At 44.4% G+C, this 21513-nt stretch overlaps 1 protein-coding gene across 2 annotated transcripts in view; it reads left to right on the top strand.

Moving 5' to 3' along the window:
- ADAM22 (ADAM metallopeptidase domain 22) overlaps positions 1 to 21513 on the top strand; it is a 1243161-nt gene that overhangs the window by 6084 nt on the left and 1215564 nt on the right. Inside the window, exons 1-2 of one of the 2 annotated variants that reach the window (XM_078663589.1) lie at positions 6170 to 6324; positions 6567 to 6724. In XM_078663589.1, the coding sequence (XP_078519715.1) occupies positions 6243 to 6324; positions 6567 to 6724 (240 nt within the window). In that variant the 5' untranslated portion in view covers positions 6170 to 6242. Of the gene's footprint in view, positions 1 to 6169; positions 6325 to 6566; positions 6725 to 21513 lie in introns of those variants that run through there. The other variant, XM_078663588.1, reaches the window with a different exon arrangement.

Genomic DNA, 21513 nt, shown 5'->3' with positions numbered 1-21513 from the left:
AGCAACTACGCTAGCCTGTGGCGGTAAGGTCATGATTGGTAAGCATAGTCTTCGGTCCTTAGCAGTCAGCTCCATGTAACTCCAGGGGCAGTGACTGCTGGTAAGTAGGCTGTTGGGGTGCGGGGGCCGGGGGAGTCATTCTTCCCAGTGGGCCTGTGGCCACCCCCGCATGCGCAGGTGCATCAGGGCGCCAGTATGCAGAAGTCTGCAGCCCCCGTGATGGAGTTTAAGGCTCAGGGCGAAGGGGGGGCCCGGGGGAAAGTCTCCGTCCAATAAGCTGTACCCCTTGCGCAGCCTTGTACTCCGGTGGAGTAATTTTGTCGTTTACTGGGATCTGGGTGCTGCCAGTCATTGACCTTGCTGTAGGCTCTAGAGGGGACACACAGAAAGTGAATATATGCATTGTTAGATTTAGGGTAAGAGTGTCTTGTGTTTTAGAATGTTGTTGAGGTTAGCCACATTGCAGCGTTTGTCTAACAATGGATCTGTACTTTCTGCGTAATCATTGTACATAAATGTGAGTAACAAATGTTTTTTAATTTGTAATAAATAAGGTCACACCCCCCCAATCCAAACTTGGTGTGGTCTTAATGATTTTGACTAAGGGGAGGGAGGGGGCAGCCATCCCCTTAGATTGGTGGTTCCAGTAGAAAAGGCGGCTTCGGTAAGTACCAGGCCATATGTCTCTGTACAACTAGCAGCTGATCTAGTGAAGCCCCCTGTTTAAATATATTTTAGCTGCGGACGTTCCTGTAGTCTCTCCATGTTGAAGCAAAGTGAAGCCCTGCCCTGCAACTCAGATGCATTGCTAGACGCCGACCTGCGCAGCTGCTGTGCAGCCCGCTTCCTCGCTGCCGGTCTCACACACCACAGGTCTGCTCACCCCACGCTTTCCAGCCCGCATGTAGCCAGATTTATTTAGCTAAAAAACACACAGTATATTAAAATATCTTAATGAATTGAGTAGTATGACAGGTTAAGTCATATTATGCCACTCAGTCTTATTGGCATTATTACACACATCTCCTGTATCACAATTCTCAGGTTTAACTCCCCAGTAGTTCTCATTCTACGTCAGTTTCCACACCAGAGTGAAACCATGCCTCAAGTTTATCACCAGGCCTGGTCTAGGATTTTCTATTTGGGAAGCCAATTGGTTCAGCAGAGCGTTGAACAGGACAGACATTGGCACTCCTATGAACCCAAGCCCCGCCTCTCCTATGCTCTCTCCATCTCTTGCCCATTCTTGTCAAACATAGCAGAAGAATCAGGTGTGCAGTATAAGCGTCTAAACAACTTAAAATGTAATCCTGCTTTTTTAGTGGACACAAATTGTTGCGTGAGCGGTAATCTTACCCAGGAAAGGGGTCTGTTGAACTTTTTGTTTTGGGATTTTTTGAAGAACACTGGCTGAGCTGAAAGCCTTGCTTCTTTAAGTGGCTAGTGTACTGATCTCACACAAGCACTTCACAATATCTTGGTGTTCGTTCAGATAAAACCCTTAAAACTGGGAGATGAGAAGGGAAAACTTGGTTTGTAATGCAAGACTGCTGGTAGTTCTAAATCAAGGTCTGTTAATCAGTGGTGTAACAATAGCCCCCGTGGTGCAGGGGTCCCCCGAGCTCCAGGGGCCCCCTCCAGCACTGTGCACAGATGGGCCTTAGAGTGTCTCACTGAGTCTGGAGCATGGGGGGAGGGGGGTCCATGCACTTTGCGGTTGGGTCCCCTACTAGTTTCGTTATTCCACTGCTGTTAATATGTGTCAAGCTCTGTAAGTATGTTTTCGGTGTGTATGTGGCAGTACCGTTTATGCGAGTCTTGCACAACACAGGACAGTTCATAAGTTGTGATTCCTTAGCTTTCAGTAGTTTAGTTTTGCTGCCACTGTATAGCTGGGGTATCTGCTGTCTGAAACCGCACGCTAACCATTTCTTTTCTAGGGGCCAGATTTACCACTGATTCATTACCACTCATTTCAGCAAATGCTGTGCTGTGCTGCGTGAAAAGGAGAGAAGAGTAAAGCACCATATTTACAGAAATATGGCACTCTGCTTCCCTTTGCCTAGTGCTGGTGCTTAAATCAGCTGCCTTGCGCCACAGAGACATCTTTGTGCCATGGTACAAGGGTGTCTCTGTGAGCGTAACATAGGTTTTGCACTGGAAAGATAGCCTTCCAGTACAAAATACCATGCTTAGACTAACTTTAACCCCTTTCCCTCTTTGTATGTGTGCTGTAAAGTGCAGCACATGTACAAATGCGGAAAAGGAAGGACAAATTAAAGCATTTCTCATTCCTTGCGCCCACTTCAAAAGGGTGCAGTTTTCGGATGCTAAACCCTGTCTACTTTATTTAGTAAATAGGGTTTAGAGTCAGAAACCTTGGGTGGTTGAATGGGAATGCCCATGCACCACCCAGGGTATGCCCCCTTGGCGCTAAGTATTGCAAAGAGGCAGCTTCGTGTTACTTTAACATAGTAAATCGGAGAGAAAAAAATTTCGCCGATTTGCGGATCTTTTGTGAGGCAATCACAGCATAAAATCTTAGTAAATCTCCCCTTGGTGTGGTTCTTGACCCTTCTGCTGTAAGCACCAATGGGGCGGCAGATTGAGTTCTTGCTGCTGTCGAGTCACTTCATTCACGCCCTTCGTCCGTGGAGTCAGGCTAGCAACCCCTCCTCTTTAGGTCTAACTTCCTCTCAGATAGCTTATCAGACTGATGAAGAGATCTGGATTGGCAGTTCGGGCTGGACTGTTCCCATAAGGAGCAGGGTAAAGACTGATTTGCAGATCGCTGGGTCTAAACTGGGGTGACATGGTGAGCAAAAGAACAATTGATTTAAACCCAGATCTTTTGAATGGGGGTGAATGTTTGATTTGTTCCACATTCCTTTTATCGTTTGTGTTTCTTTTGCTTTTTCACCGTAAGTGCGCTGGGTAATACCACTAAACCGGTCCTAGGATGCTAGTTTCTGATGGAGGGAATACCTGGCTTAACAATCCGGGCTGAACTGTTCCCTATGAGGAGCAGGGTAAAGATTGATTTGCATATGGCTGGGTCTAAACTGGGGGTGGCATGGTGAGAAAAAGAATGATCGATTTAACCCAGATCTCTTGACTGGTGGTGAATATTTTTCTGCATTTTGTTCACCATTTGTGTGTCTTTTGCACTGGTTATATCAGCAATGAGGCTCAACGCCTCATTGTCTGCTGCCACTGGCTCCCACATCTCTTTTCCATCATCACTGGCCTTTGGGGAAAGGAGGTGGATGGTCTGCAGACATTACTCCACGTGACGGCTGTGAATTTTGCTCAGTCAGATTACAGTAATAATGTTTACACTACCATTGCTTCTGAACGCACATGCCAATATGGAGCCCATGAACGCCCACAGCTAGTCGAACGTCTCATGGAAAAGTGATTCACGTGCAGCAGCACATGAGAAAGACCTTGACAACAATAGCACTACTTTTATCTACATGCCTCGAACAGGCTGCTGCAAGGTAGGAGAATGAGGTCACACGAATTCCCAATTTCCCACAGACATTTCTGCTCTGCGTTAAATAGCTCTTTAATCAAATCAGCCCAGTATATTGGTAAGTGAATCTTGATCAGATCTTGCGCTTTTCATTCTAGCCAGGCTCCTGCTTTTCTCCTCTGGCCTGAAGTTTGGGTGCATCGTATAGCCCTCAAACATGTCATCTTCCTCCTGATTTATTTTGATGGAGGGGTAGCTCCTAGGTTAATCATGAATAATTTTGTGGAAATTCCCTATGTGCTCCTTGTTATTGCCTGACCGGGACAAGGTCTTTTTGTTAGCCTTCGGCATGTCCTCTTCATATGTAGACTCAATTTGTTGTCTTGTGCTTTGATCCGGTAATAGCTGCACAGAACTGTGTTCAAAAGAGGTGTCTGACAGGACATGTGCTGAAGGGTCCTCTAGTTCCTTTCTTCCACAGCACACCAAGAGCTCAGCAAAGTCTTTGTGTGTGGTCTCTCGGGATGAGGGATTCACACGTGACGGAGGCGAAGCACGATTCGTTACCACCATTAAATTCTGGGCAAGATGCTAGGGATTTTGCAGTGATCTCAGTGATATTAGCACTAACCTCTTGCATGAGTTTATCCGTTGGCAAGTGTGATAGATCTTGAACCTTCTTCTTGACTCTCACACTCTTACCCTGGAGGTGCAGATCAGCAAACAGTCCACAGGATGTGCTGGCCTTCACAACTTCTTGAACTGTCCCTTTTTGTTACTCTTCATTGCTGGGCTCACTTGTTTTCCATAGTTGCTGCTTCCTGCACATCCTCGGTTTGCTGTATGTTGCGTCACTGTCTTGCCAAATCCTTCTTGTAGGTCTTCCTTTTCGTCACTGATAAAACCCACCCATCCCCCAGAAAATGCCCCTTTCTGTTGCTGCTTGGGAGAGACCAGCATGCTGAGCTTCTCCTAGTTGTGCTCAGCAGCAGCTGACACCTGTACTGAACGCAGGAGCACCGAGGCTTGGCCGAGATGCTGTGTTACAGCTCTGAGTTCAACAGCTTTGTTCTCACTATACTATAACACTGACCAAAACCCGCCACCAAACACTCATGGCATGCCTCACAACTCTTGCCATGTGATAGCCTTGTTAATTTTTTATTCTGTGATCTCTACTCACTAGTGCTATATTTTTTGTCCTCCACCAGCCACGGCCCGTGCAAAATGCGATGCAGCACGCGCTACGAAATTCGTTTTATTTATTAAATTGTTTACTTACTTGCAATTATCCATATTCCGTTGTTTACCACCCCCCACCCTGCCCCTCCCCCGCACCGCCTCCCTGCCCCACTGAACTCCCTCCACAGGCCGCGGCTGTCCTCCACGCCTTTCCTTATCCGTATCTTATTTTTCTACCCCTTTCCATATTTTTTCTCCAGTCTGGTGCCCTTCGTCTGTGCCCCACCGTCAGCTGGTGAGTGTTCATTGCCTCTCAGAACACCTGCCTTACTTTGAAGTTAATAAGGTTTCTTTGAGAAGAGAAGCCAATCCTTCTCTTGCTATCTCGTATTCTCTCTCACTCAGTGGCGGCTCGCCGAAGGAGTGCTGTGGGGCGTGAGAGGCGGGGGGGGGGCAGGGTGGAGTGGAGTCCGACAAATGACGGAGAGGAGTAAGGTACGTAATTAAATCAATAAAACGATTTACCTTGCGCTCGCTGCACCGCCGAGTTGGCGATACAGCGAGCGCACGTTAAATAGTTTTATTAATTTAATTACTTACCTTACTCCTGTCCATCGTATGTTGGACTTCAATACCCCCCCTGCAATTCCCCCCGCACCGCCTCACCACCCCACAACACTGCCCCAGCGAGCCGCCACTGCTCTCACTCCTCTACCTCCCTCTGTCACGCACTCTTCTCACCGCTCTCATGAGTTTGACTTCAGGTCTTTGAGCACATTTTCTTTCCTGTGCCTTTTCAAGGTTTCTGTCCCTCAATCCCACTCTCTTCTCCTATACTTGGGGTGTCTTCTGCATACACAAGCGCTCCCTCTTTATGCGTCCGTTGCCTGCTCTCCCTTTCTTTCTCTCACACACACTGTATGCTCCTCTGTCTGGAGTTCATTCACCTCTCTGTCTTCCAATCCATTCTGTGCAGCTCTCACCCCATCTATCCACCGTCACATAATTCCACTACACAAACCCATTCCACACCACACAATTCCACCACTAACAATTCCAATCCAACAATTCCAATCCAACCCCCATACATCCACTCCAAACCAAAACACATGGGTAAAAGACATTGTCATTTACAACTCCAATAGCGCTAACTCTCCCTAATGCGAGACCTAGTGCCATTGTTAATGCTCGCTTTAATATTATTATTGCAAAGTGCTAATAGGCTAATTGAGGCAGGTGGCTGCGCGACTACATTTCCCATCACACCACGCGCCTTCCACTCTCCGTCTCTCGGCATGTAGGGCGATTCTGCAGGGAGCTAGATATTGATGTATTCTAGGATGTGGTTCTGCATGTGGATGAGAAGGGAGGCGCTTGAATTCACTTAGCCCCAGCCAGCTACCCAATGCAGTAAAAGCACAGGAATCCTAATGGAAACCAGTGGAACACAATGCAGCAGAGGCGGCAGTGAGGAGGCGCACGTTTAGGGGGAGATACTGGGCACACGGGAGCGTGAAATCTCGCCTTTTCGAGGGCATGTGGAGCCCTCGGTGATGCTGCACGCCAGCAGCGCGCACGGCTAGCCATGCAGACGCAACGCCTCGGGATCACGATGCTGTGTGTTTTGGGGGTCTTGGTTTACTCCAGCTGCCAGTACCTCCAGGCAGGTAAGTTTACGGTGCTGCAGCAGCCGTGCTTGCCAGCGGCGCGGGTTTCTTGCAGAGGGATGCCTGGGCAACGCGCTGGGATGCTGGGGAGGCGCAGCAGCATCCTCGGCTCGGGCAGACGCGGAGATGCGCTGCGGCCCCCGACGACCAGGCTGAACCTAGTAGCCCCATTCGCGCGGGGGGCGGGTGGTTCTCTCACAGCCCCTGATGGGTGTCTAACGCCCGGCTTTGCCTCCCTGCAGGAGACGCCTTGCTGGCAGGGATGCGGAGGAGGGACCCGGACAGGTTCTCGGACCGGGAGGATGTGATCCCGCTGCGCCTGGTGTACCGCACGGCCGACGACAGCCAGACCCAGCACGGCGCCCTCAACACCCGGGTCCAAGGGGGCCCCGCAGAGCAGGTAACTGGGCACTGGGATCGCACGGGATGTAGAACGGGACATGCGGTCGGGCCGGGCTGCACAGCGGCGCAGCCAGACCCAGGTGACAGGAACCGCAAGGCCTTGGGCCCGCCTCCTGCTGCTGGGTGCAGCCAGACGCGCGCTCCAGCCCTCTCCTACCTGCCTGCCCGTCCGCAGCTCCTTAGCTCTGAGAACCCCTGCCCCACAGAGAGGGCCACTACTTCACTGCATTCATTGTGGCCCTTAAAAACATCGCCGCGGCTTAATCTTGGTTGGCAGAGCAACCACCGTGTTCCTGGGGAAGCCTCTGTATGAAAGACCAAAAAACAAAGTAGGGTTTAGGCTCCAATCAGTAAGGCTGAGCCCTGTAGAAACAGAAAACAAGTGTATAAATCAATGTAAAATTTGGACATTTTTGTAATTTGTGAATTTTTTCTTGTTTGGCTTTATGTTTTCCGTTTGTCTTCATATGTGGTGTACAAATATGAAACACTGAAAGGTGTGTTGGGTGTAGGTTTGCTGGAATATGTGTGTGGATTGGAAACAGAGGATGAATGGTGGATGTGATGTGGTTGATTGAGTTTGAAAGAGAGGTTGGTTTGGTTCAAGGTAGTGAAATCGTGTTTTGTTTAGACAAGGTAATTTGGTGTTTGTCAAAATTTTTAAATGGATCACATTTTCTTCACCTGAGTAAAACATGTGATCTTTTGAATACATTTTGATTAACATGAAACAGATGATTCAAGGTGACATTGTTTCAATACTATAAGCCGTTTGAAATCAGAAAATTGAGTATCAGTATTAGCATTTTTATGTTTTCTGAATTAAAGCCATCAAATGTCCCTGGGTGTTTTAGGAGGGTTCACGAGGATGCCCACAAGAGTACCTATGGGCCCCTTTGGTAAAATATGTTCTTGAGCTAGCGTAGGGCGCTTGCGAGCGAGTATCTCATTGCAGAGTCCGGATTTTGGCCTCCTCCTGACTGGGCTCGGTCATTCTGCCCAAGAAATGCTGATTAGTCTGCAGCCTCGAGGACCTCAACTCCACTTTAATAGAGCAACACTTCATATAGAGCATATGACAATTTTAATAAAGCACCATATGTTCAGAAATGAGCACTGGCCATACGATTAAAGCATCGCATCGTGAGCTCAGAACTTCACACTGTGCCTCTCTATGTAGCACGCTGGGTGCAGAACTTAGCATTGTGCGCCTCCATATTTTAAGAAAATATTTTTTCAAAGCACCACTTGTTCAAAACTTGACATTGTGAATACCCACACTTTAGTAATGCACCACTCTTTCAGAACTTAAAATGGTGTGTACCCACTTTTAATAAAGCATCACCTGTTAAGCACTGAACATTGTGCATACCCCACTTTAATAAAGCACAATGTTGACAGAACTTAACATTGTTGTCCCCACTCAGACTTTAAGAAATTACAGCATATTCACAACATCACGTGCATACATCCATTTCAGTAGGTCCCCACTTGGTTAAAACTTAACATTGTGTACACCCCCTTTCAATTAAGCACCACTTGTTCAGAACTGGACATTGTGTATACCCCACTTTAACAATGCACACAATGTATGGAATTTAATGCTGTGCGTACACAGACTTTAAGAAATGACAACATGTTCAGAACTTCACATGTGCTTACTTGCACTTTAAGCACCACTGGTTTAAAACTTAATATTATGTATACCCCATTTTAATAAAGTACTATGTGTTCAGAGATGAGCATTGTATATTCCCCATTTTAATAAAGCAAGAATTGTTCAGAACTGATATACCATTGTGTGTACCTGCACTTCAGTATAGTTCCTCAAGTTAAAAACTGACTGTTTCTTATGTCCCGCTTTAAGGGGTAAATTATTCCGGTGTTTCAGGACGCGCAATGACCCAGTGCTATAGAAGATGCCCATACATGTGCACTAGCGATCATTCTAGTGTGCCTCAAAAACATCTATATGTAGCTATTTATGTGACAAACAACTCACGAAAATATTATTATTTACTCAAAACTGAAAACAACATTTTACTAAACCCTAATTTTATTCACATGAAATTACGGATCCATAAAATAGTTACAATCTTAAAATCCAAGCTAATCTCGTTCCATAAGTACAATGTTCTCTTGAAAATGACCTAGCACTTGGTAGAACTGTTTTACCACGTGCATGGGCCACATTAAATGCCAATTTTTGGATCACATGATTGAGGTGTAAAGTACCTTATGGATTTATGTTATAGAGAGAGATATACCACAAACATAATATGACATCTCTCAGATGTTAAACTGTAATGTAGGAACAACCTTTACTGAGGATCTGCTTTGAAGGCATGCCATCCCCCAAGTAGGAATATGTGATAGTGTGAATTTATTTAGATTGTCGCTTTCCAGGACAGAAGTTTGTTTGGCAATGTCAGCAACGTTTGCAGAAAGTAGCAATCGATTTACCACATCAGTAATCTCTTAAAAATGAACAAATGACGTCTTGGGGAAAGTGGGCTTGACTGCGAAACATGTCAGCTGTTTCATTGTTTTAAAAAAATGATTCTGTGAACCCAAACTAACAATTTGGTTGAACCAGATAATCAAACACTGAAATAGTACCACGAGGTAGTGGACACTTTTTTTTATCAGAGCACTGTACCTATTGAACAATATTAGTTTGGGTGTTATGAAAGTAACATTGTTATGGTTCAGTAATTTTTATGTCAATAACACGAGGAACTAGTAAGAAACGGTTCTTAGTCCTGACTGAATAGCCGTAATAATATTTGCACTAATTTGAGGGCACCTAATGTCTTTATGCACAACGTTTTAAGAGCTGTACTTTGTATATGCCCATCACTTTAGAAAGCAACTTGATTTTAGAACTTAACATTGTGAATAGCGCACGTTAATTAAGAAATATGTTTTCAGAGCTTTACATTGGGTACACCTCCAATTTAATAATGTAGAGGGTGTTCAGAACTTCCATTGTGTATACCCTCACTTCAAAAAAGAAAAGTTTATACTGTGTTTATCACTTCTTAAAAAAAGAACTGTGTAAACAGAAAATCACATTGTATATACCCACTTTAAAAAAACACATTGGGCCTGATTCACAAAAAACGAACACACTTTAATTCGTAGGTTTACGTCTATGTGTGGCTTATTGCTGTTGTAGTTTGTTGTGTTTGAAGTGTTTAAATGTGAGTCATATTGGATGGCGGCCATAAAGGTTAGAGTGGAGTGATGTATCATTTAATGGCTGAAAATAGTGTACAGTTGAATAGATCCCATGGAGGTGCATCCTATCTACTGTTCTAAAGTTCTGTTTAAAGCATTGTTTGATACTGTTGAAACGTGGGGATGTGGTGATCTGGATTGATTTTACTGTTGTTAAGTAATTTCGAAAGCAACCACGCGCTGCAGCTCAGCATATAGTGCATCCGAAACTGTTCAACTATTTATGAGTTATGCATTTGCTCCCTGGTTGTAAAACAATAGTCATAAATGATTGAGCAGATGTTAGTGATTTGCTCTTCCATATTGAACATGGGTCATTTTTTGTGAATGCTGGTGTCAAGAAGGTGGGTGCACGGGGTGGGGCGTAACTTGTAAATAGTGGTGTACTACTTTATGTGGGTGCCCTAAGATAGGCCATGTGCTCTCTAATGACACTTATTTATAAGGGTGGGAACATTACCTGATGTTGGGGTAAGATGGGTGACATTCTTCAAGGCTGATGGGCTTTCAATGTGTGGCTGCCTTGAGATGGGTAATATTGGTTGGGTGAATTGATGGAGGTGTCCTGAGACGTCATGTTCTCTGAGATGTCATATTCATAAAGGCTGGTGTACTACCGTATGCGAATGTCAGAGATGGCCATACTTGTAAAGACTAATGTTTTGTGAGTTTTCTGTGATGGGTCACGTTCATAAACATTTCTGTGCTAATGTGTTTGTGGTGCCCTGAGATGGATCCGTTCATAAGGAGGGGTATAAATGGGTCACATTCTTTAAGGTTGGTGTGCTAACATGGTGTGGGATCCACGAGATGAGTCATGTTGGTCAAGATTGGTATACCAACATGATGTGGATGCCTTATGATAGGTTATGTTCGCTGAGATGGGTTCTATGCATAAAAGCTGGTGTACTAAGGTGATGTAGGTTCTCCGAGATGGGCCATGTGCCCTGAAATGGGTCATACTCATTAAGGCTTGTGTACTAATATCAGGCGCTGCCCTGGCTGTTATTTTTTGCTTACCAAAGAGAGTCTAGTAACATGTTCCTAGTTTAGTTTCTTGGCTACATACAGATCTAATTGTCAAGAATACTCGTGCCATCAGTTCTTCAAATAATGCAGTAAGATGTACCGAAAGAGAATTGGCTTTGGGACAGCCCCCTTCATCTATTGCCTTTCAGATGTTTTTTCTTAATGGCTTGCCATTGCTTGTATGGGCTGTCCATTAATGTTCTGGTATTCAGTGGATGGTTACATTGTCCCATTTATGTTCCGATCAGATTTTAGTGATGGGGCATCAATTAGCTTTTTTTTAACATTGTAGGTGCAACATGGCAAGCAGCTTGCAATTCAGAGCCAGTATGTCGCCTTTGATGTGCTTACTTTGCTGGAATGACATATTACTTGTTATTTTTTTCTAAGGAAGCCCCTTCTGTTTGGATGAGTTTGCTTGTCATAAAGACAGTACTATTCAGTTATCACTCTTGCACATTAATTTTTCTTTGGTGTTATAACATGTTGGAGTTACTACTTTTTTAAACACGAAGTAAAGAAGCATGTACTAGGACGCTTTCTTAAATATGCAATGAAAATACTGGTCCTTTGTCAATAATTTTGCTTTGTACGCTCTTAAGTTCACCATTTACAACAGCAACTTATTTTCTGTTTTTTTTCATGGTCGAAGTATTTACAAATCCATAAGATTTCAACTTAAAGTTTAAAGAGTCTATTAAAAATCAGTACCTGGAGAGATATAAGGAAATAAGAATAGAAGGCGCGCTTGCTTTACAAACAGTTGTGCAATACGCCCGGTGTCAACAACCAGGTTTTTGGAGCCTTACTTGTGCTTGGTAGAAAATTCATTTCAGTGGCATTCGCTAAACTTTTTCAAGTTAAATATCGTAAATTTTAAGGTGGCTTTCCCGGTGCAAAACTGCTGGTACTGTGATTTACCCCCATGTAGATGCAATAACATTACAAAACAAAGACATTGGCACTTTAATATGTTTTGCCCTCTGTATCAAGGTCCCCATCAATGTTTCTTTGGCCCCAGTATGGCATAGCTCAAAGGTCAGAAATTACCATCTTGGAAAGAGAACTGTTGCAAAGTTTTACTACTTTAGATATTTGTTACGCTGTTTTAACATCTTTTTAAATGAGCTTTAACCATTAGGAAACGTTATGAAGAGAGAATTGTTTGAATAAATGTATGTATGAATAATATTCATCTCTGATAGGTTTGGCACAAGTCATTTTTATAAACTTCTATGTATTCTTCCATTGGTTATTATTCCATTTGGAGAAGTGTGGCTCACCGTTTAGAGGCGGCAGAGGTCGGCCTGGGACCAGGGTTCAATTCCCGATGCGGCAGGGTACGGGACCAATGTCAGCGGGCTCGATAAATCTCGCCTCGGTGCCTCTCTAACCATGGGTCCCACGCTGCAACTCTGGGCAATAGCTTGCTTAATCTCCACAACGGCCCCCTCGCTGCCGGGGATGCCTGGCTTCACCTTGGGGATGCCCAATAGGGACCATCTCACAGGGAAAGCCAGGACGGGTTCCCCAGCGGTACACAGCGCCAAGAAACCCCAGGGTGAACGTGCGCTCTACAAATACATACTAACATAACATTTATAAGACAGAGATTTTACTTTTAAATTGGAAAGTTTGATATATTTGATCCGTTTCGCTGTAAATTTCATGAATGAACTGTGGCTTTTATGGCATGATGCTGAATAAAAGTTTATTTGATTTATTTTCATAACACTTGTCTTTGAGGGTACAACTTGACTCTTCTAATGAAGTTTGTTCAGCAAAAGGACCATTTAAAAATTATTAAGGAAAAGCACATAAGCACTATTTTATTAATAGATCATTTGTTTTCTTCTCCTGCATGACTGGATTTTTTAATATTACATACACCAAATGTATTTAATGTATTAATTTTATTCATGTGATTTATGAATCAATCATCTGTATTTGTAAGGTGCTACTTGTCACCTGTGAGGGTATCCAGGCGCTGGGTTGCAGAGCTCAGTCAAAAAGCAGTCTTGAGACTCTTCCTGAAATCCACCAGCGAGGGTGATGTCTCGAGCTGGAGGGGAAGGCCGTTCCAAGACTTGGCTGCAAGGGAAGAGAAGGAACGACTCTGCTGTGGCTTTGGCAGATACGCGGTGTCTGGACGAGGGAGGCGGAGCAATGCTTTCTGGATGGTTGGTGGAAGTTCAGGCGGTGGTTTATGTATGCTGGTCCTTGGCCATGGAGGACTTTGTAGATGGGTGTCAATATCTTGAATTGGCATCTTTCCTGGCAGGGGAGCCTGTGGAGGTGTGAGGTGTGGGGTGATGTGCATCCATTTGGGCAGGTTGAAGATGAGTCTGGCCGCTGAGCTCTGTATCATCTGTAGTCTCTTCACGAGTTCGGTGTTGGTTTCTGCATACAGTGCACTGCTGTATTCCAGCTGGTGACTAGGGCTTGAGTGATGGTTTTCCTTGTGCCGATGTGGAGCCATTTGGAGCATGGGAAGCGAGTGAAAGCAGGCAGAAGAAACTGCTAGGATCTGTTGCTTCACAGTGAGTTTGCTGTCAGGATGATGCTGAGGTTGCGAGCATGGTCTGTCGCTGTGGTAGTGGGTCCAAGTTTGGTGAGCCACCAGATGTTGTTCCAAGGAGAGGTGTTGTTGCCAGAGATCAGCACTTCGGTCTTGTCAGTGTTGAGCTTCAGACAGTTGGTCTTCATCCAGTCGTCGATGTTCTACATGGAGCTGTGGAAGTTGGTGGTCTTTGTGGAGGGGTCTAATGAGAGTGAACGGATGGGTTGGGTGTCGTCGACATAGGATATGATGTTGAGGTCGTGGGTTCTGATGTTGTTGGCTAGAGGGGTCATGTAGGTGTTGAAGAGGTTGGGGCTGAGGGATGAACCTTGAGGGATGCTGCAGATGGTGCTTTTGGGTTCTGAGGTGAATAGAGTTAGGCAGAATCTCCAACTTCGTCCCGTGAGGAATGATGTGATCCATTTGATGGTGTCTCCCTAGATCCCTAGATCCCGATGTGTGGTGTCTCTTGATAAGTTTGTGGTGGGATACTGTGTCGCACGCTGCAGAGAGGTCAAGGAGGATCAGGACAGCTGATTCTCCCCTGTGGAGTAGGGTGCAGATGTTGTCTGTGGCAGCAATCGGGGCAGTCTTGCTGCTGTGGTTAGCACAGAATTCGGATTAGGAGGTGTCAAGCAGGTTGTTTCTCTCCAGTCGTTTGGTGAACTTCTGTGTGTTTCCAAGTGTCGGGAAAGGTGGCTGAGGTGATGGATGCTGTTGAGGATGAAAGTATGTTGGCGGCTAATATACTTGCTTCTGAGGTTGAAGAGATGGTGAGGCAGGGGTCCCTGCATGCTCCTGAGTGAACGGAGTTCATGATGTCTATGGTGTTGAAATGGTGAGCTGTTCCCATGCAGTGAGTACCTGATCGTAAAAGGCTTCCATTGGGGGTGACGAGAATGTAGAGGGCAGTGGGTTGGTGCTCAAAATTCTTGTAGATGGTGGATATCTTGTTTTGAAAATTGGTCTGCTAGAGCCTCACAGAGTTCCTGCGATGGAGGGATTGTGTTCTCTGTGGTCGTAGGGCAGGAGAACTCTCTGACAATGCTGAGGAGTTCCTTTATGTGGTTGGTGCTTGCTTTGATGCAATTTGCTAGAGCTTCTTTTTTCACATCTTTGACTTAGTGGTGATATTTTTTTGAGGGTTGACTTGAAGGGGGCTCTGTCTGTGGTGTCTCTGCTGGTGAGCCATCTTTTTCCAGTTGTTTGCAGCCACGTTTCATTGCCCTGAGTTCTGGTGTGTACCAGCTGGCTTGTTTAATGGGGGTGACTGGGTCGGCGGCGTTGATGATCAAGGTGGTGAAGTTCTGAACGGCTTGTTCCAGGTTGGTTGCGGGGTCAGGCTGGGTGTTGAGGGCGTCCACACATTGCCTCTGTGTCCATTTGTTCCCGCTGTGGGAGGAGACATTGAGGGAGCTGGTGGCAGTGCATGGCGACCCTGTGATGGTGAAGTGTACGATGAAGTGGCCGGTTCAGCTGAATTCTGTGGCATGGCTGTAATGCACCAATATGTCACTACAGCCACTTCGCAGTGGAGTTGAAGGGGTCCTTAAGGTGGGGAAGTACCAAACAAGGTTCTCAAGGATCAAAGTGTTTCCTTCAACATTCAAATTTACGAGGATTTCCGAACCAAGATTCTAAGGGGGGAAAAAGCTTCTTTGCTTATCAGAGCTATCAGACCTAACCTGTATTATCCACCACACCATACACAAACTACCATAGATACCTACCATACATATCTTTCATACTAACCTATCATACTAAACCTATCATATCTTACCTACCTATCAGTATATAAAATAACATATATTCTATACTTATGCTACCTCCCTACCTACCTACCACACTTCTATTACCACGTATAACAAATCATACCTAACTACCATATCTAAACATAACCACCAGCCTTAGGAGCCTTGCACACCTACCATACCTAACATGCAAACCTATTGTGCCAAGCATAGCTAATCTACCATACCTAACCTATCACTTGTCCTGATGTGGCAGGTTTGTGTGAATCCTGGAAATTAATTAACCCTGTCATTAAAGTAACACAACCTACACATACTAATAAAATAACTTTCATATCCTAACCTTTTGCACTATAATGCAAACGTATATTCACGCACCATCTTGTAAACTATCAGGCTACAAACAAAATCCTCAACAAAGACATAAGCCTACACACACCAATACTCTGGCAACAAGCACTGGGTACCTCTAAAAGTTAACATTAAACACGTATAGCCACAGCTCACTCAACTTCAAACCTTACTAACACTTTAAACATACTTTATAAAATAACTAACAAACTAAAAAAAGTAGCCAACAGATTTCTACTAACACTTTTCACCTGCTTGCTATCTACTTTGGTAACGTTATGCGACTGTATAATTACATAACCAGTATTTGTAAAGCACAAACAATTACCCAAAGGTGTCAAGGCGCTCGGGAAGATTAAGTGAACTATTGCCCAGAGTCACATGGTGCTGGGCTGAGCTGCCCCGAGTGCTGGGGATCGAACTGTGAACCCCCGTGTTCCAGCGTCAGTCGCCCTGGCTGCTGCGCCACACCACTTCCTTACACCATTTGAACTATTAATCTAAACAAATGCATAACCACTATTAATAAAAACAAAACAACAACTTTGCTTTCAAATACATGGAAACGTCATACAATTCCATGTTATTATTTTTATTCTAATGTTGTCAATACTTATTTGTCTACTGCAATACTAATGTACTGTACACGAATTAAAAATATTACACAAGATCTTTCTCTTTCAACAAAACTAATAAATACTACATGTAACATAAATAGCAAGCCATATCTTTTGACATTGACAGTGATTATTGATTGTGTATTTTGCCATGGTATGTTATTCAGCACCAAGATCCCCTGGGGATTAAATGCACTTTCACATCCACGTTGTGTTATGTTGAATGTAAATAACATTTAGCTTTGCTGTGAATAACATGCAACACTCTGGCCATGAAAGAATAAACCGTGCCTGGTAGAATAATTTTATTTTAGTTAGGAATTGCTGCAAAATATAAATAAAATAGTCTAGAAACCACAAAACTTTAAAATATGTTATAGTTTTTTATGCACAAATGTAGCAAAACTTGGAAACGATTACCCAACAGTGAGCAGCACATCACAATCCATAGTGTGATGCTTTTGATTATCTGATATGGTGACCATTGAGAATTGCTGTTGCACTGGGCACACCGATGATTAAGAGTAAACAAAGCAACAAGTTAAAGATTTAGGTTGACAAGTGAAAAAGGTTTAGTGACCAGTGAAGAAAGTAAAGTCACGAGGAAATAATGTATAGTGAACAATAAAATGAATCGTGGTGGCCTGTAAATGAGATTTATGACAAGTGGACAAAGTAGGGCAACCATTTCAGGAGTTGATTGTTGAACAAGGCAGATGGGAAGTAAATAAGGCAGCCTGGCCTGTGAAGAGGGTGGCGAGACCAGTGTGTGACTCAGCAGGGCCAGAGAACCGTTATAAGAAAATAGAAACATTTAGAAATATTATTTTTTTTGTTTTCAATAACACAAACACATGTATTACTCGATTTTGATTTAGTGCTCGCTATAATAGGTTTGTTAAGAATAAGCGTTCTTATATTTCTATTAACTTTTTCAGTAGTTCATGGACTTGACCAGAAGGGGACAACATTCTGCCTCCCCTATGGATTATCCTTGAGCGCAATCAGTGGATGGAGGGTGGAGATCAGTTAAGATTCCTAAAAGTCAATGCAAAGACATGGCATGCCCCATACAGGGCTGTCAGAAAGGAGTCCAGTGAATTGCACAGTTTTATATCCTGCTGGATTTCACATTTTTGCATTTTGCTCAAACGTCCCACCTACCACTAGTCTTCAGTGTCTGGTTTGTGAGTAATAAAGGAGTAGGAGGCATTGGATGTAATTGTGTTCTGATTGCTAAGATCTACTGTGCTGCTCAGAGCTTTAACCCATCCCAAATTATCTCTGAAAATGGCATTGCTGATTCCCCTGCTAGCACACAGTTTGTGGAGTTGGGTGGCAGTCCAAAAAGCTCAATGGGTACTGAAGTGCTGGTGTCTAAGCTTGCTGCGGGACGGGGCAGTGCTGCGACAAGCGACTACTCTGGAGCACCTTTTTATTGTGGGTACTATGTGAGTGAATAGGAGTGAGTGTCAGTGGGGTCAGGAGTGATAATGAATAGGTGATATTAAAAAATACCTGTCGTAGTGGTAGAAAAAACTATTTAATAGGCACTGGCTGGTATTGTTAAAAAAGTGATGCGGAGAGATAAAGCAAGTTACTGGGCTTACGCTCCTGTGCGGGTCAACATGTTTCGGGGCGCCATGCCCCTTCGTCAGGACCGGGGACAGATCCCCCTGTCACTCACTGATGTTTTACCACAGAAAAATTAGGTGTAGTACAAGTAAATAATGTTTTTCTTTATCAATGTGTATAAATAATAATTTATAAATATACGTGTTCCTAGCTCTATCAGAAGTTCTGATGTAGTAAGCCTGAAAGGATAAGAGCACATGGTTTTAATGCGCGGATCCCATTGCGCTGGACTAATGGTCACCTGTAAGGGAAAAGAACGAAAAACACACACATATAGACTATGGTACTTGGTATCTTAGATGAATCTGGAAAGTACCCTGTTATCGGGCAGTGAAGTGCTAAATGACAAACAGGAAAACACACATACATTGCAACACAATAAGTTAGCTTGAAAAAGCATGTATTCTGTCATAGATACATACTTTGGAAGTCAGGAGTCAGTGCCCCATGAGCCAAGACTGGGTGAAGGGTAATTTGAGGGTCCAACTGCAAATGGAAAGAAAATGGGAACGAAGGAAAGAAATGTTTGCTTGTTCCTTGTTGTGCAAATAGGCTAAATCGTTTTTTGCTGCTACAGATTGTAAAGTGAGCTCTTAGCAGGTCCATTCAGCTATGCCATACTTACTCAACCCCCAGCACGTCGGTGCTTCCTCCTTCGTCAGTGGCTTTGGTGTTAGTGACAAGCTGGGATAGGGCGGGTTTTTATGCATTGCGGTTTGATTGAATATTGGCGGGTTAATTGGTTTACGACTTGAACTCGGGACAGGTGTGTCCGAGAGAGCGAGTCACAAAACATGGTTACTGCGGCGGCCATTGTTAGATATATAGTTTTTGTTGTGTTTCTTAAGAGGCTCTATCTTTTGAAACCCCTGATCGCACGAAAGTCTGCTGCGTAAATACGCTGACTTGGTGATTTTTTAAGTTACGCTTTTCAGGAGAAGAAAGAACTTTCGTTCGTAGTGAGCCGGGGTTCTGTTCGGAGTGCGCATGCGCGGTGAAGTACTGCTGCTGCGAAAGGAATGCGCATGCGCGGAGAAGTGTTGTTTTGACGCGCATGCGCGCACTATGTCCCTGGTTCCCGAAGGTAGGAGAGACTCACATGAATTAGAAGTGAATAAAAAATATAGAATATAAGATATAAAAGGGTGATTACCCACAGTGGAAAGAAGGGTGCTTGGACCATTTCAGATTTTTAGTGGCCCTGGTTCCACAATGTTGGAGATACTAGCATAAATCACCAAAGGACAAGGGTCCTGGCCGTATTGAAGGTGTAAAGAGTGCAACAGGCATTATCCACATTTGGATCAATTTAAATTTTAAGTTGGGACCAGGGTATTTCATCATTTAGGCCTGTCTGATGAGTACCTAAACGGTACACCCAACGTTGCTCCTTGGATAAGAGGTCTTTGTCGTTCTTAAAAGCCTCTATGACTGTACATTTCAAATCATGGATACTGTGTCCCATTGTCACATAATGAGTCGCCATTCTGGTCGTGGTTTTTTTGCAGCGCACGTAGCTGCGGTGTTTCCCCCATGCGGACTTTCACTGGCCTGGTGGTCATGCCCACGTATTCTTTCCTGCAGGGGCAAGTAATCAGATAGACCACGTTCCGGCTATTACAGTTAGTGAAAGAACGTTGCTCCCAAGAAGACTGATTGGAGAAGGTGATGCTGCGGCTTTTATGCGTGTATTGACAGGACACACATGAGCCACATGGATGATGCCCGCTGACAGCTGTTAGTTTTGGGGGTTCCTCATTGGAGAAGTTCTTTGGTCTTGTGTGGACCAGCAGATCCTTTAGCTTCTAACCCCTTCTGTGTGAGAACATGGGTTTTGGAAAGTTTAGTTTACCACAATTGAGCACCTTCCAATGTTTGTTTACAATCTTTGTGATACGGTTCGAGTTGGTATTGTACGTTGTAACGCAAATGGGGCGTTGGTCAAGTTCCTTTATCACTGTTGGTTCTAATAAGGCCTCTCTGTTGTTATTACGAGCTCTTTTTAGGCCTTTGTTGACAACAGTTCTTGGGTAGTTTCTGATCAGCAGTTTGCGCTCTAGATCGGCTGCTTGGGTTTTAACATTTTTGATGTCACTGCAGTTTCGCCGCAGGCGAAGAAATTGCCCATAGGGTAGATTATCGCGTAGGTGTCGCGGGTGAAAACTGCTGTAAAGTAACAGACTGTTCTTCGCAGTAGGTTTGAAATGGGTACATGTTTCTAATTTCCCATCAATGGGATAGATATTCAAATCAAGGAACACAAGGTTCTCCTTGGAGACTGTGTGGGTGAATTAGAGGAACTGGTCTTGTTGATTCAACCAGGTCATGAACTGGTTGACTGAGTCTCGGTCACCCCTCCAGATGACTAGCACATCGTCAATGTACCTTTTCCATGTCACCACATGGTTCTTGTAGGGATTCTGGTCCCTGAGGATTTTTGTTGTCTCAAGGTGGTGTACGTACAAACCGGCCAGGCTGGGGCCACATGTGCTCCCCATGCTCGTGCCATGTTTCTGTAAATAGTACGTACTCTCATACTGAAAAAAGTTCTTCTTCAGGGATAGAGAGATACATTCAAGTACCACCTGTCTTGGTGTGTGGTATTTCCAAGGTGTGGAGAAAAGGACTTCCTCTATTATTTCCAACGTTTCTTAGTGGGGGAGGCTTGTGTAGAGGCTCTCCACATCTAAGCCCAACAGGAGGTCCTGTTCTGGATCAAAAAGTACTTCCTTCACCAATTGTAGGACAGCTTTGGTGTCCTTCAAATAGGTATTAGTTGCTTGCACTATAGGTCTCAGGAAAGCGTCAGCGAATTTTGACAAAGGTTCGAGGATTGACTCAATCCCGGATACTATAGGGCGACCTGGTGGATAGGGGGCATCCTTATGAATCTTAGGTATAGTGTAAAAATAGGGTGTTTTAGGATTGTCCTGGATTAGGAAGTCACTTTCTTTTTTGGTTAACCAGTCATGTGCTCTGGCTTCCTCAATCATTATGAGAATACAGATCCTGACTTCTTCTGTTGGGTCTTCTCTCAGTACCTGGTAGTTGCGTCTGTCTTCCAACAATTTCCTGCACTCTCTATTGTAATTGGCATAGGTCTGTATGACCGTAGCCCCGCCCTTATCGGCTGGCTCAATTACGATATCTTGGTTGTTAGCAAGTTCATGGAGTGCGACTCTCTCCAATCTGGTAGTGTTTTGGTAGGTGTCGCTCGCGTCTGTCGGCAATTTTTCCAGATCTGCCATGACTGCTTTCTCAAACGCCAGAAGTTCAACTGGTATTGTGGAGTCTATTGGAGTGAAAGTGGATTTTTTCTTAAGACCTGTGTCTGATTGGTCAGCGGTCTCATTGTCAGAGTTCTGAAAAAAGGCTTTTAGCTTTAATTTTCGTATAAACTCCTTCATTTCTTGACATAGTTTAAATTTGTCCATCTTATTGGTTGGTACGAAACCTAACCCTTTTCCCAGGACATTCTCTTGGGCCTCTGTTAATTGGTGGTCTGACAGGTTCACCACTAGGTTCCCCGACTGGTTGATGCTGTTTGGCTCCGGGTTGACACACCTGGGGTACCTCTGGTTGTTGGTTCCAGTGGATCTGTGTG

This window comes from Lissotriton helveticus, chromosome 10 (genome assembly GCF_964261635.1).
Source record: "Lissotriton helveticus chromosome 10, aLisHel1.1, whole genome shotgun sequence".
Taxonomy (NCBI): Eukaryota; Metazoa; Chordata; class Amphibia; order Caudata; family Salamandridae; genus Lissotriton; species Lissotriton helveticus.
The sequence above is the reverse complement of the archived record's forward strand: the minus strand, read 5'-3'. Positions and strand labels throughout refer to the sequence as shown.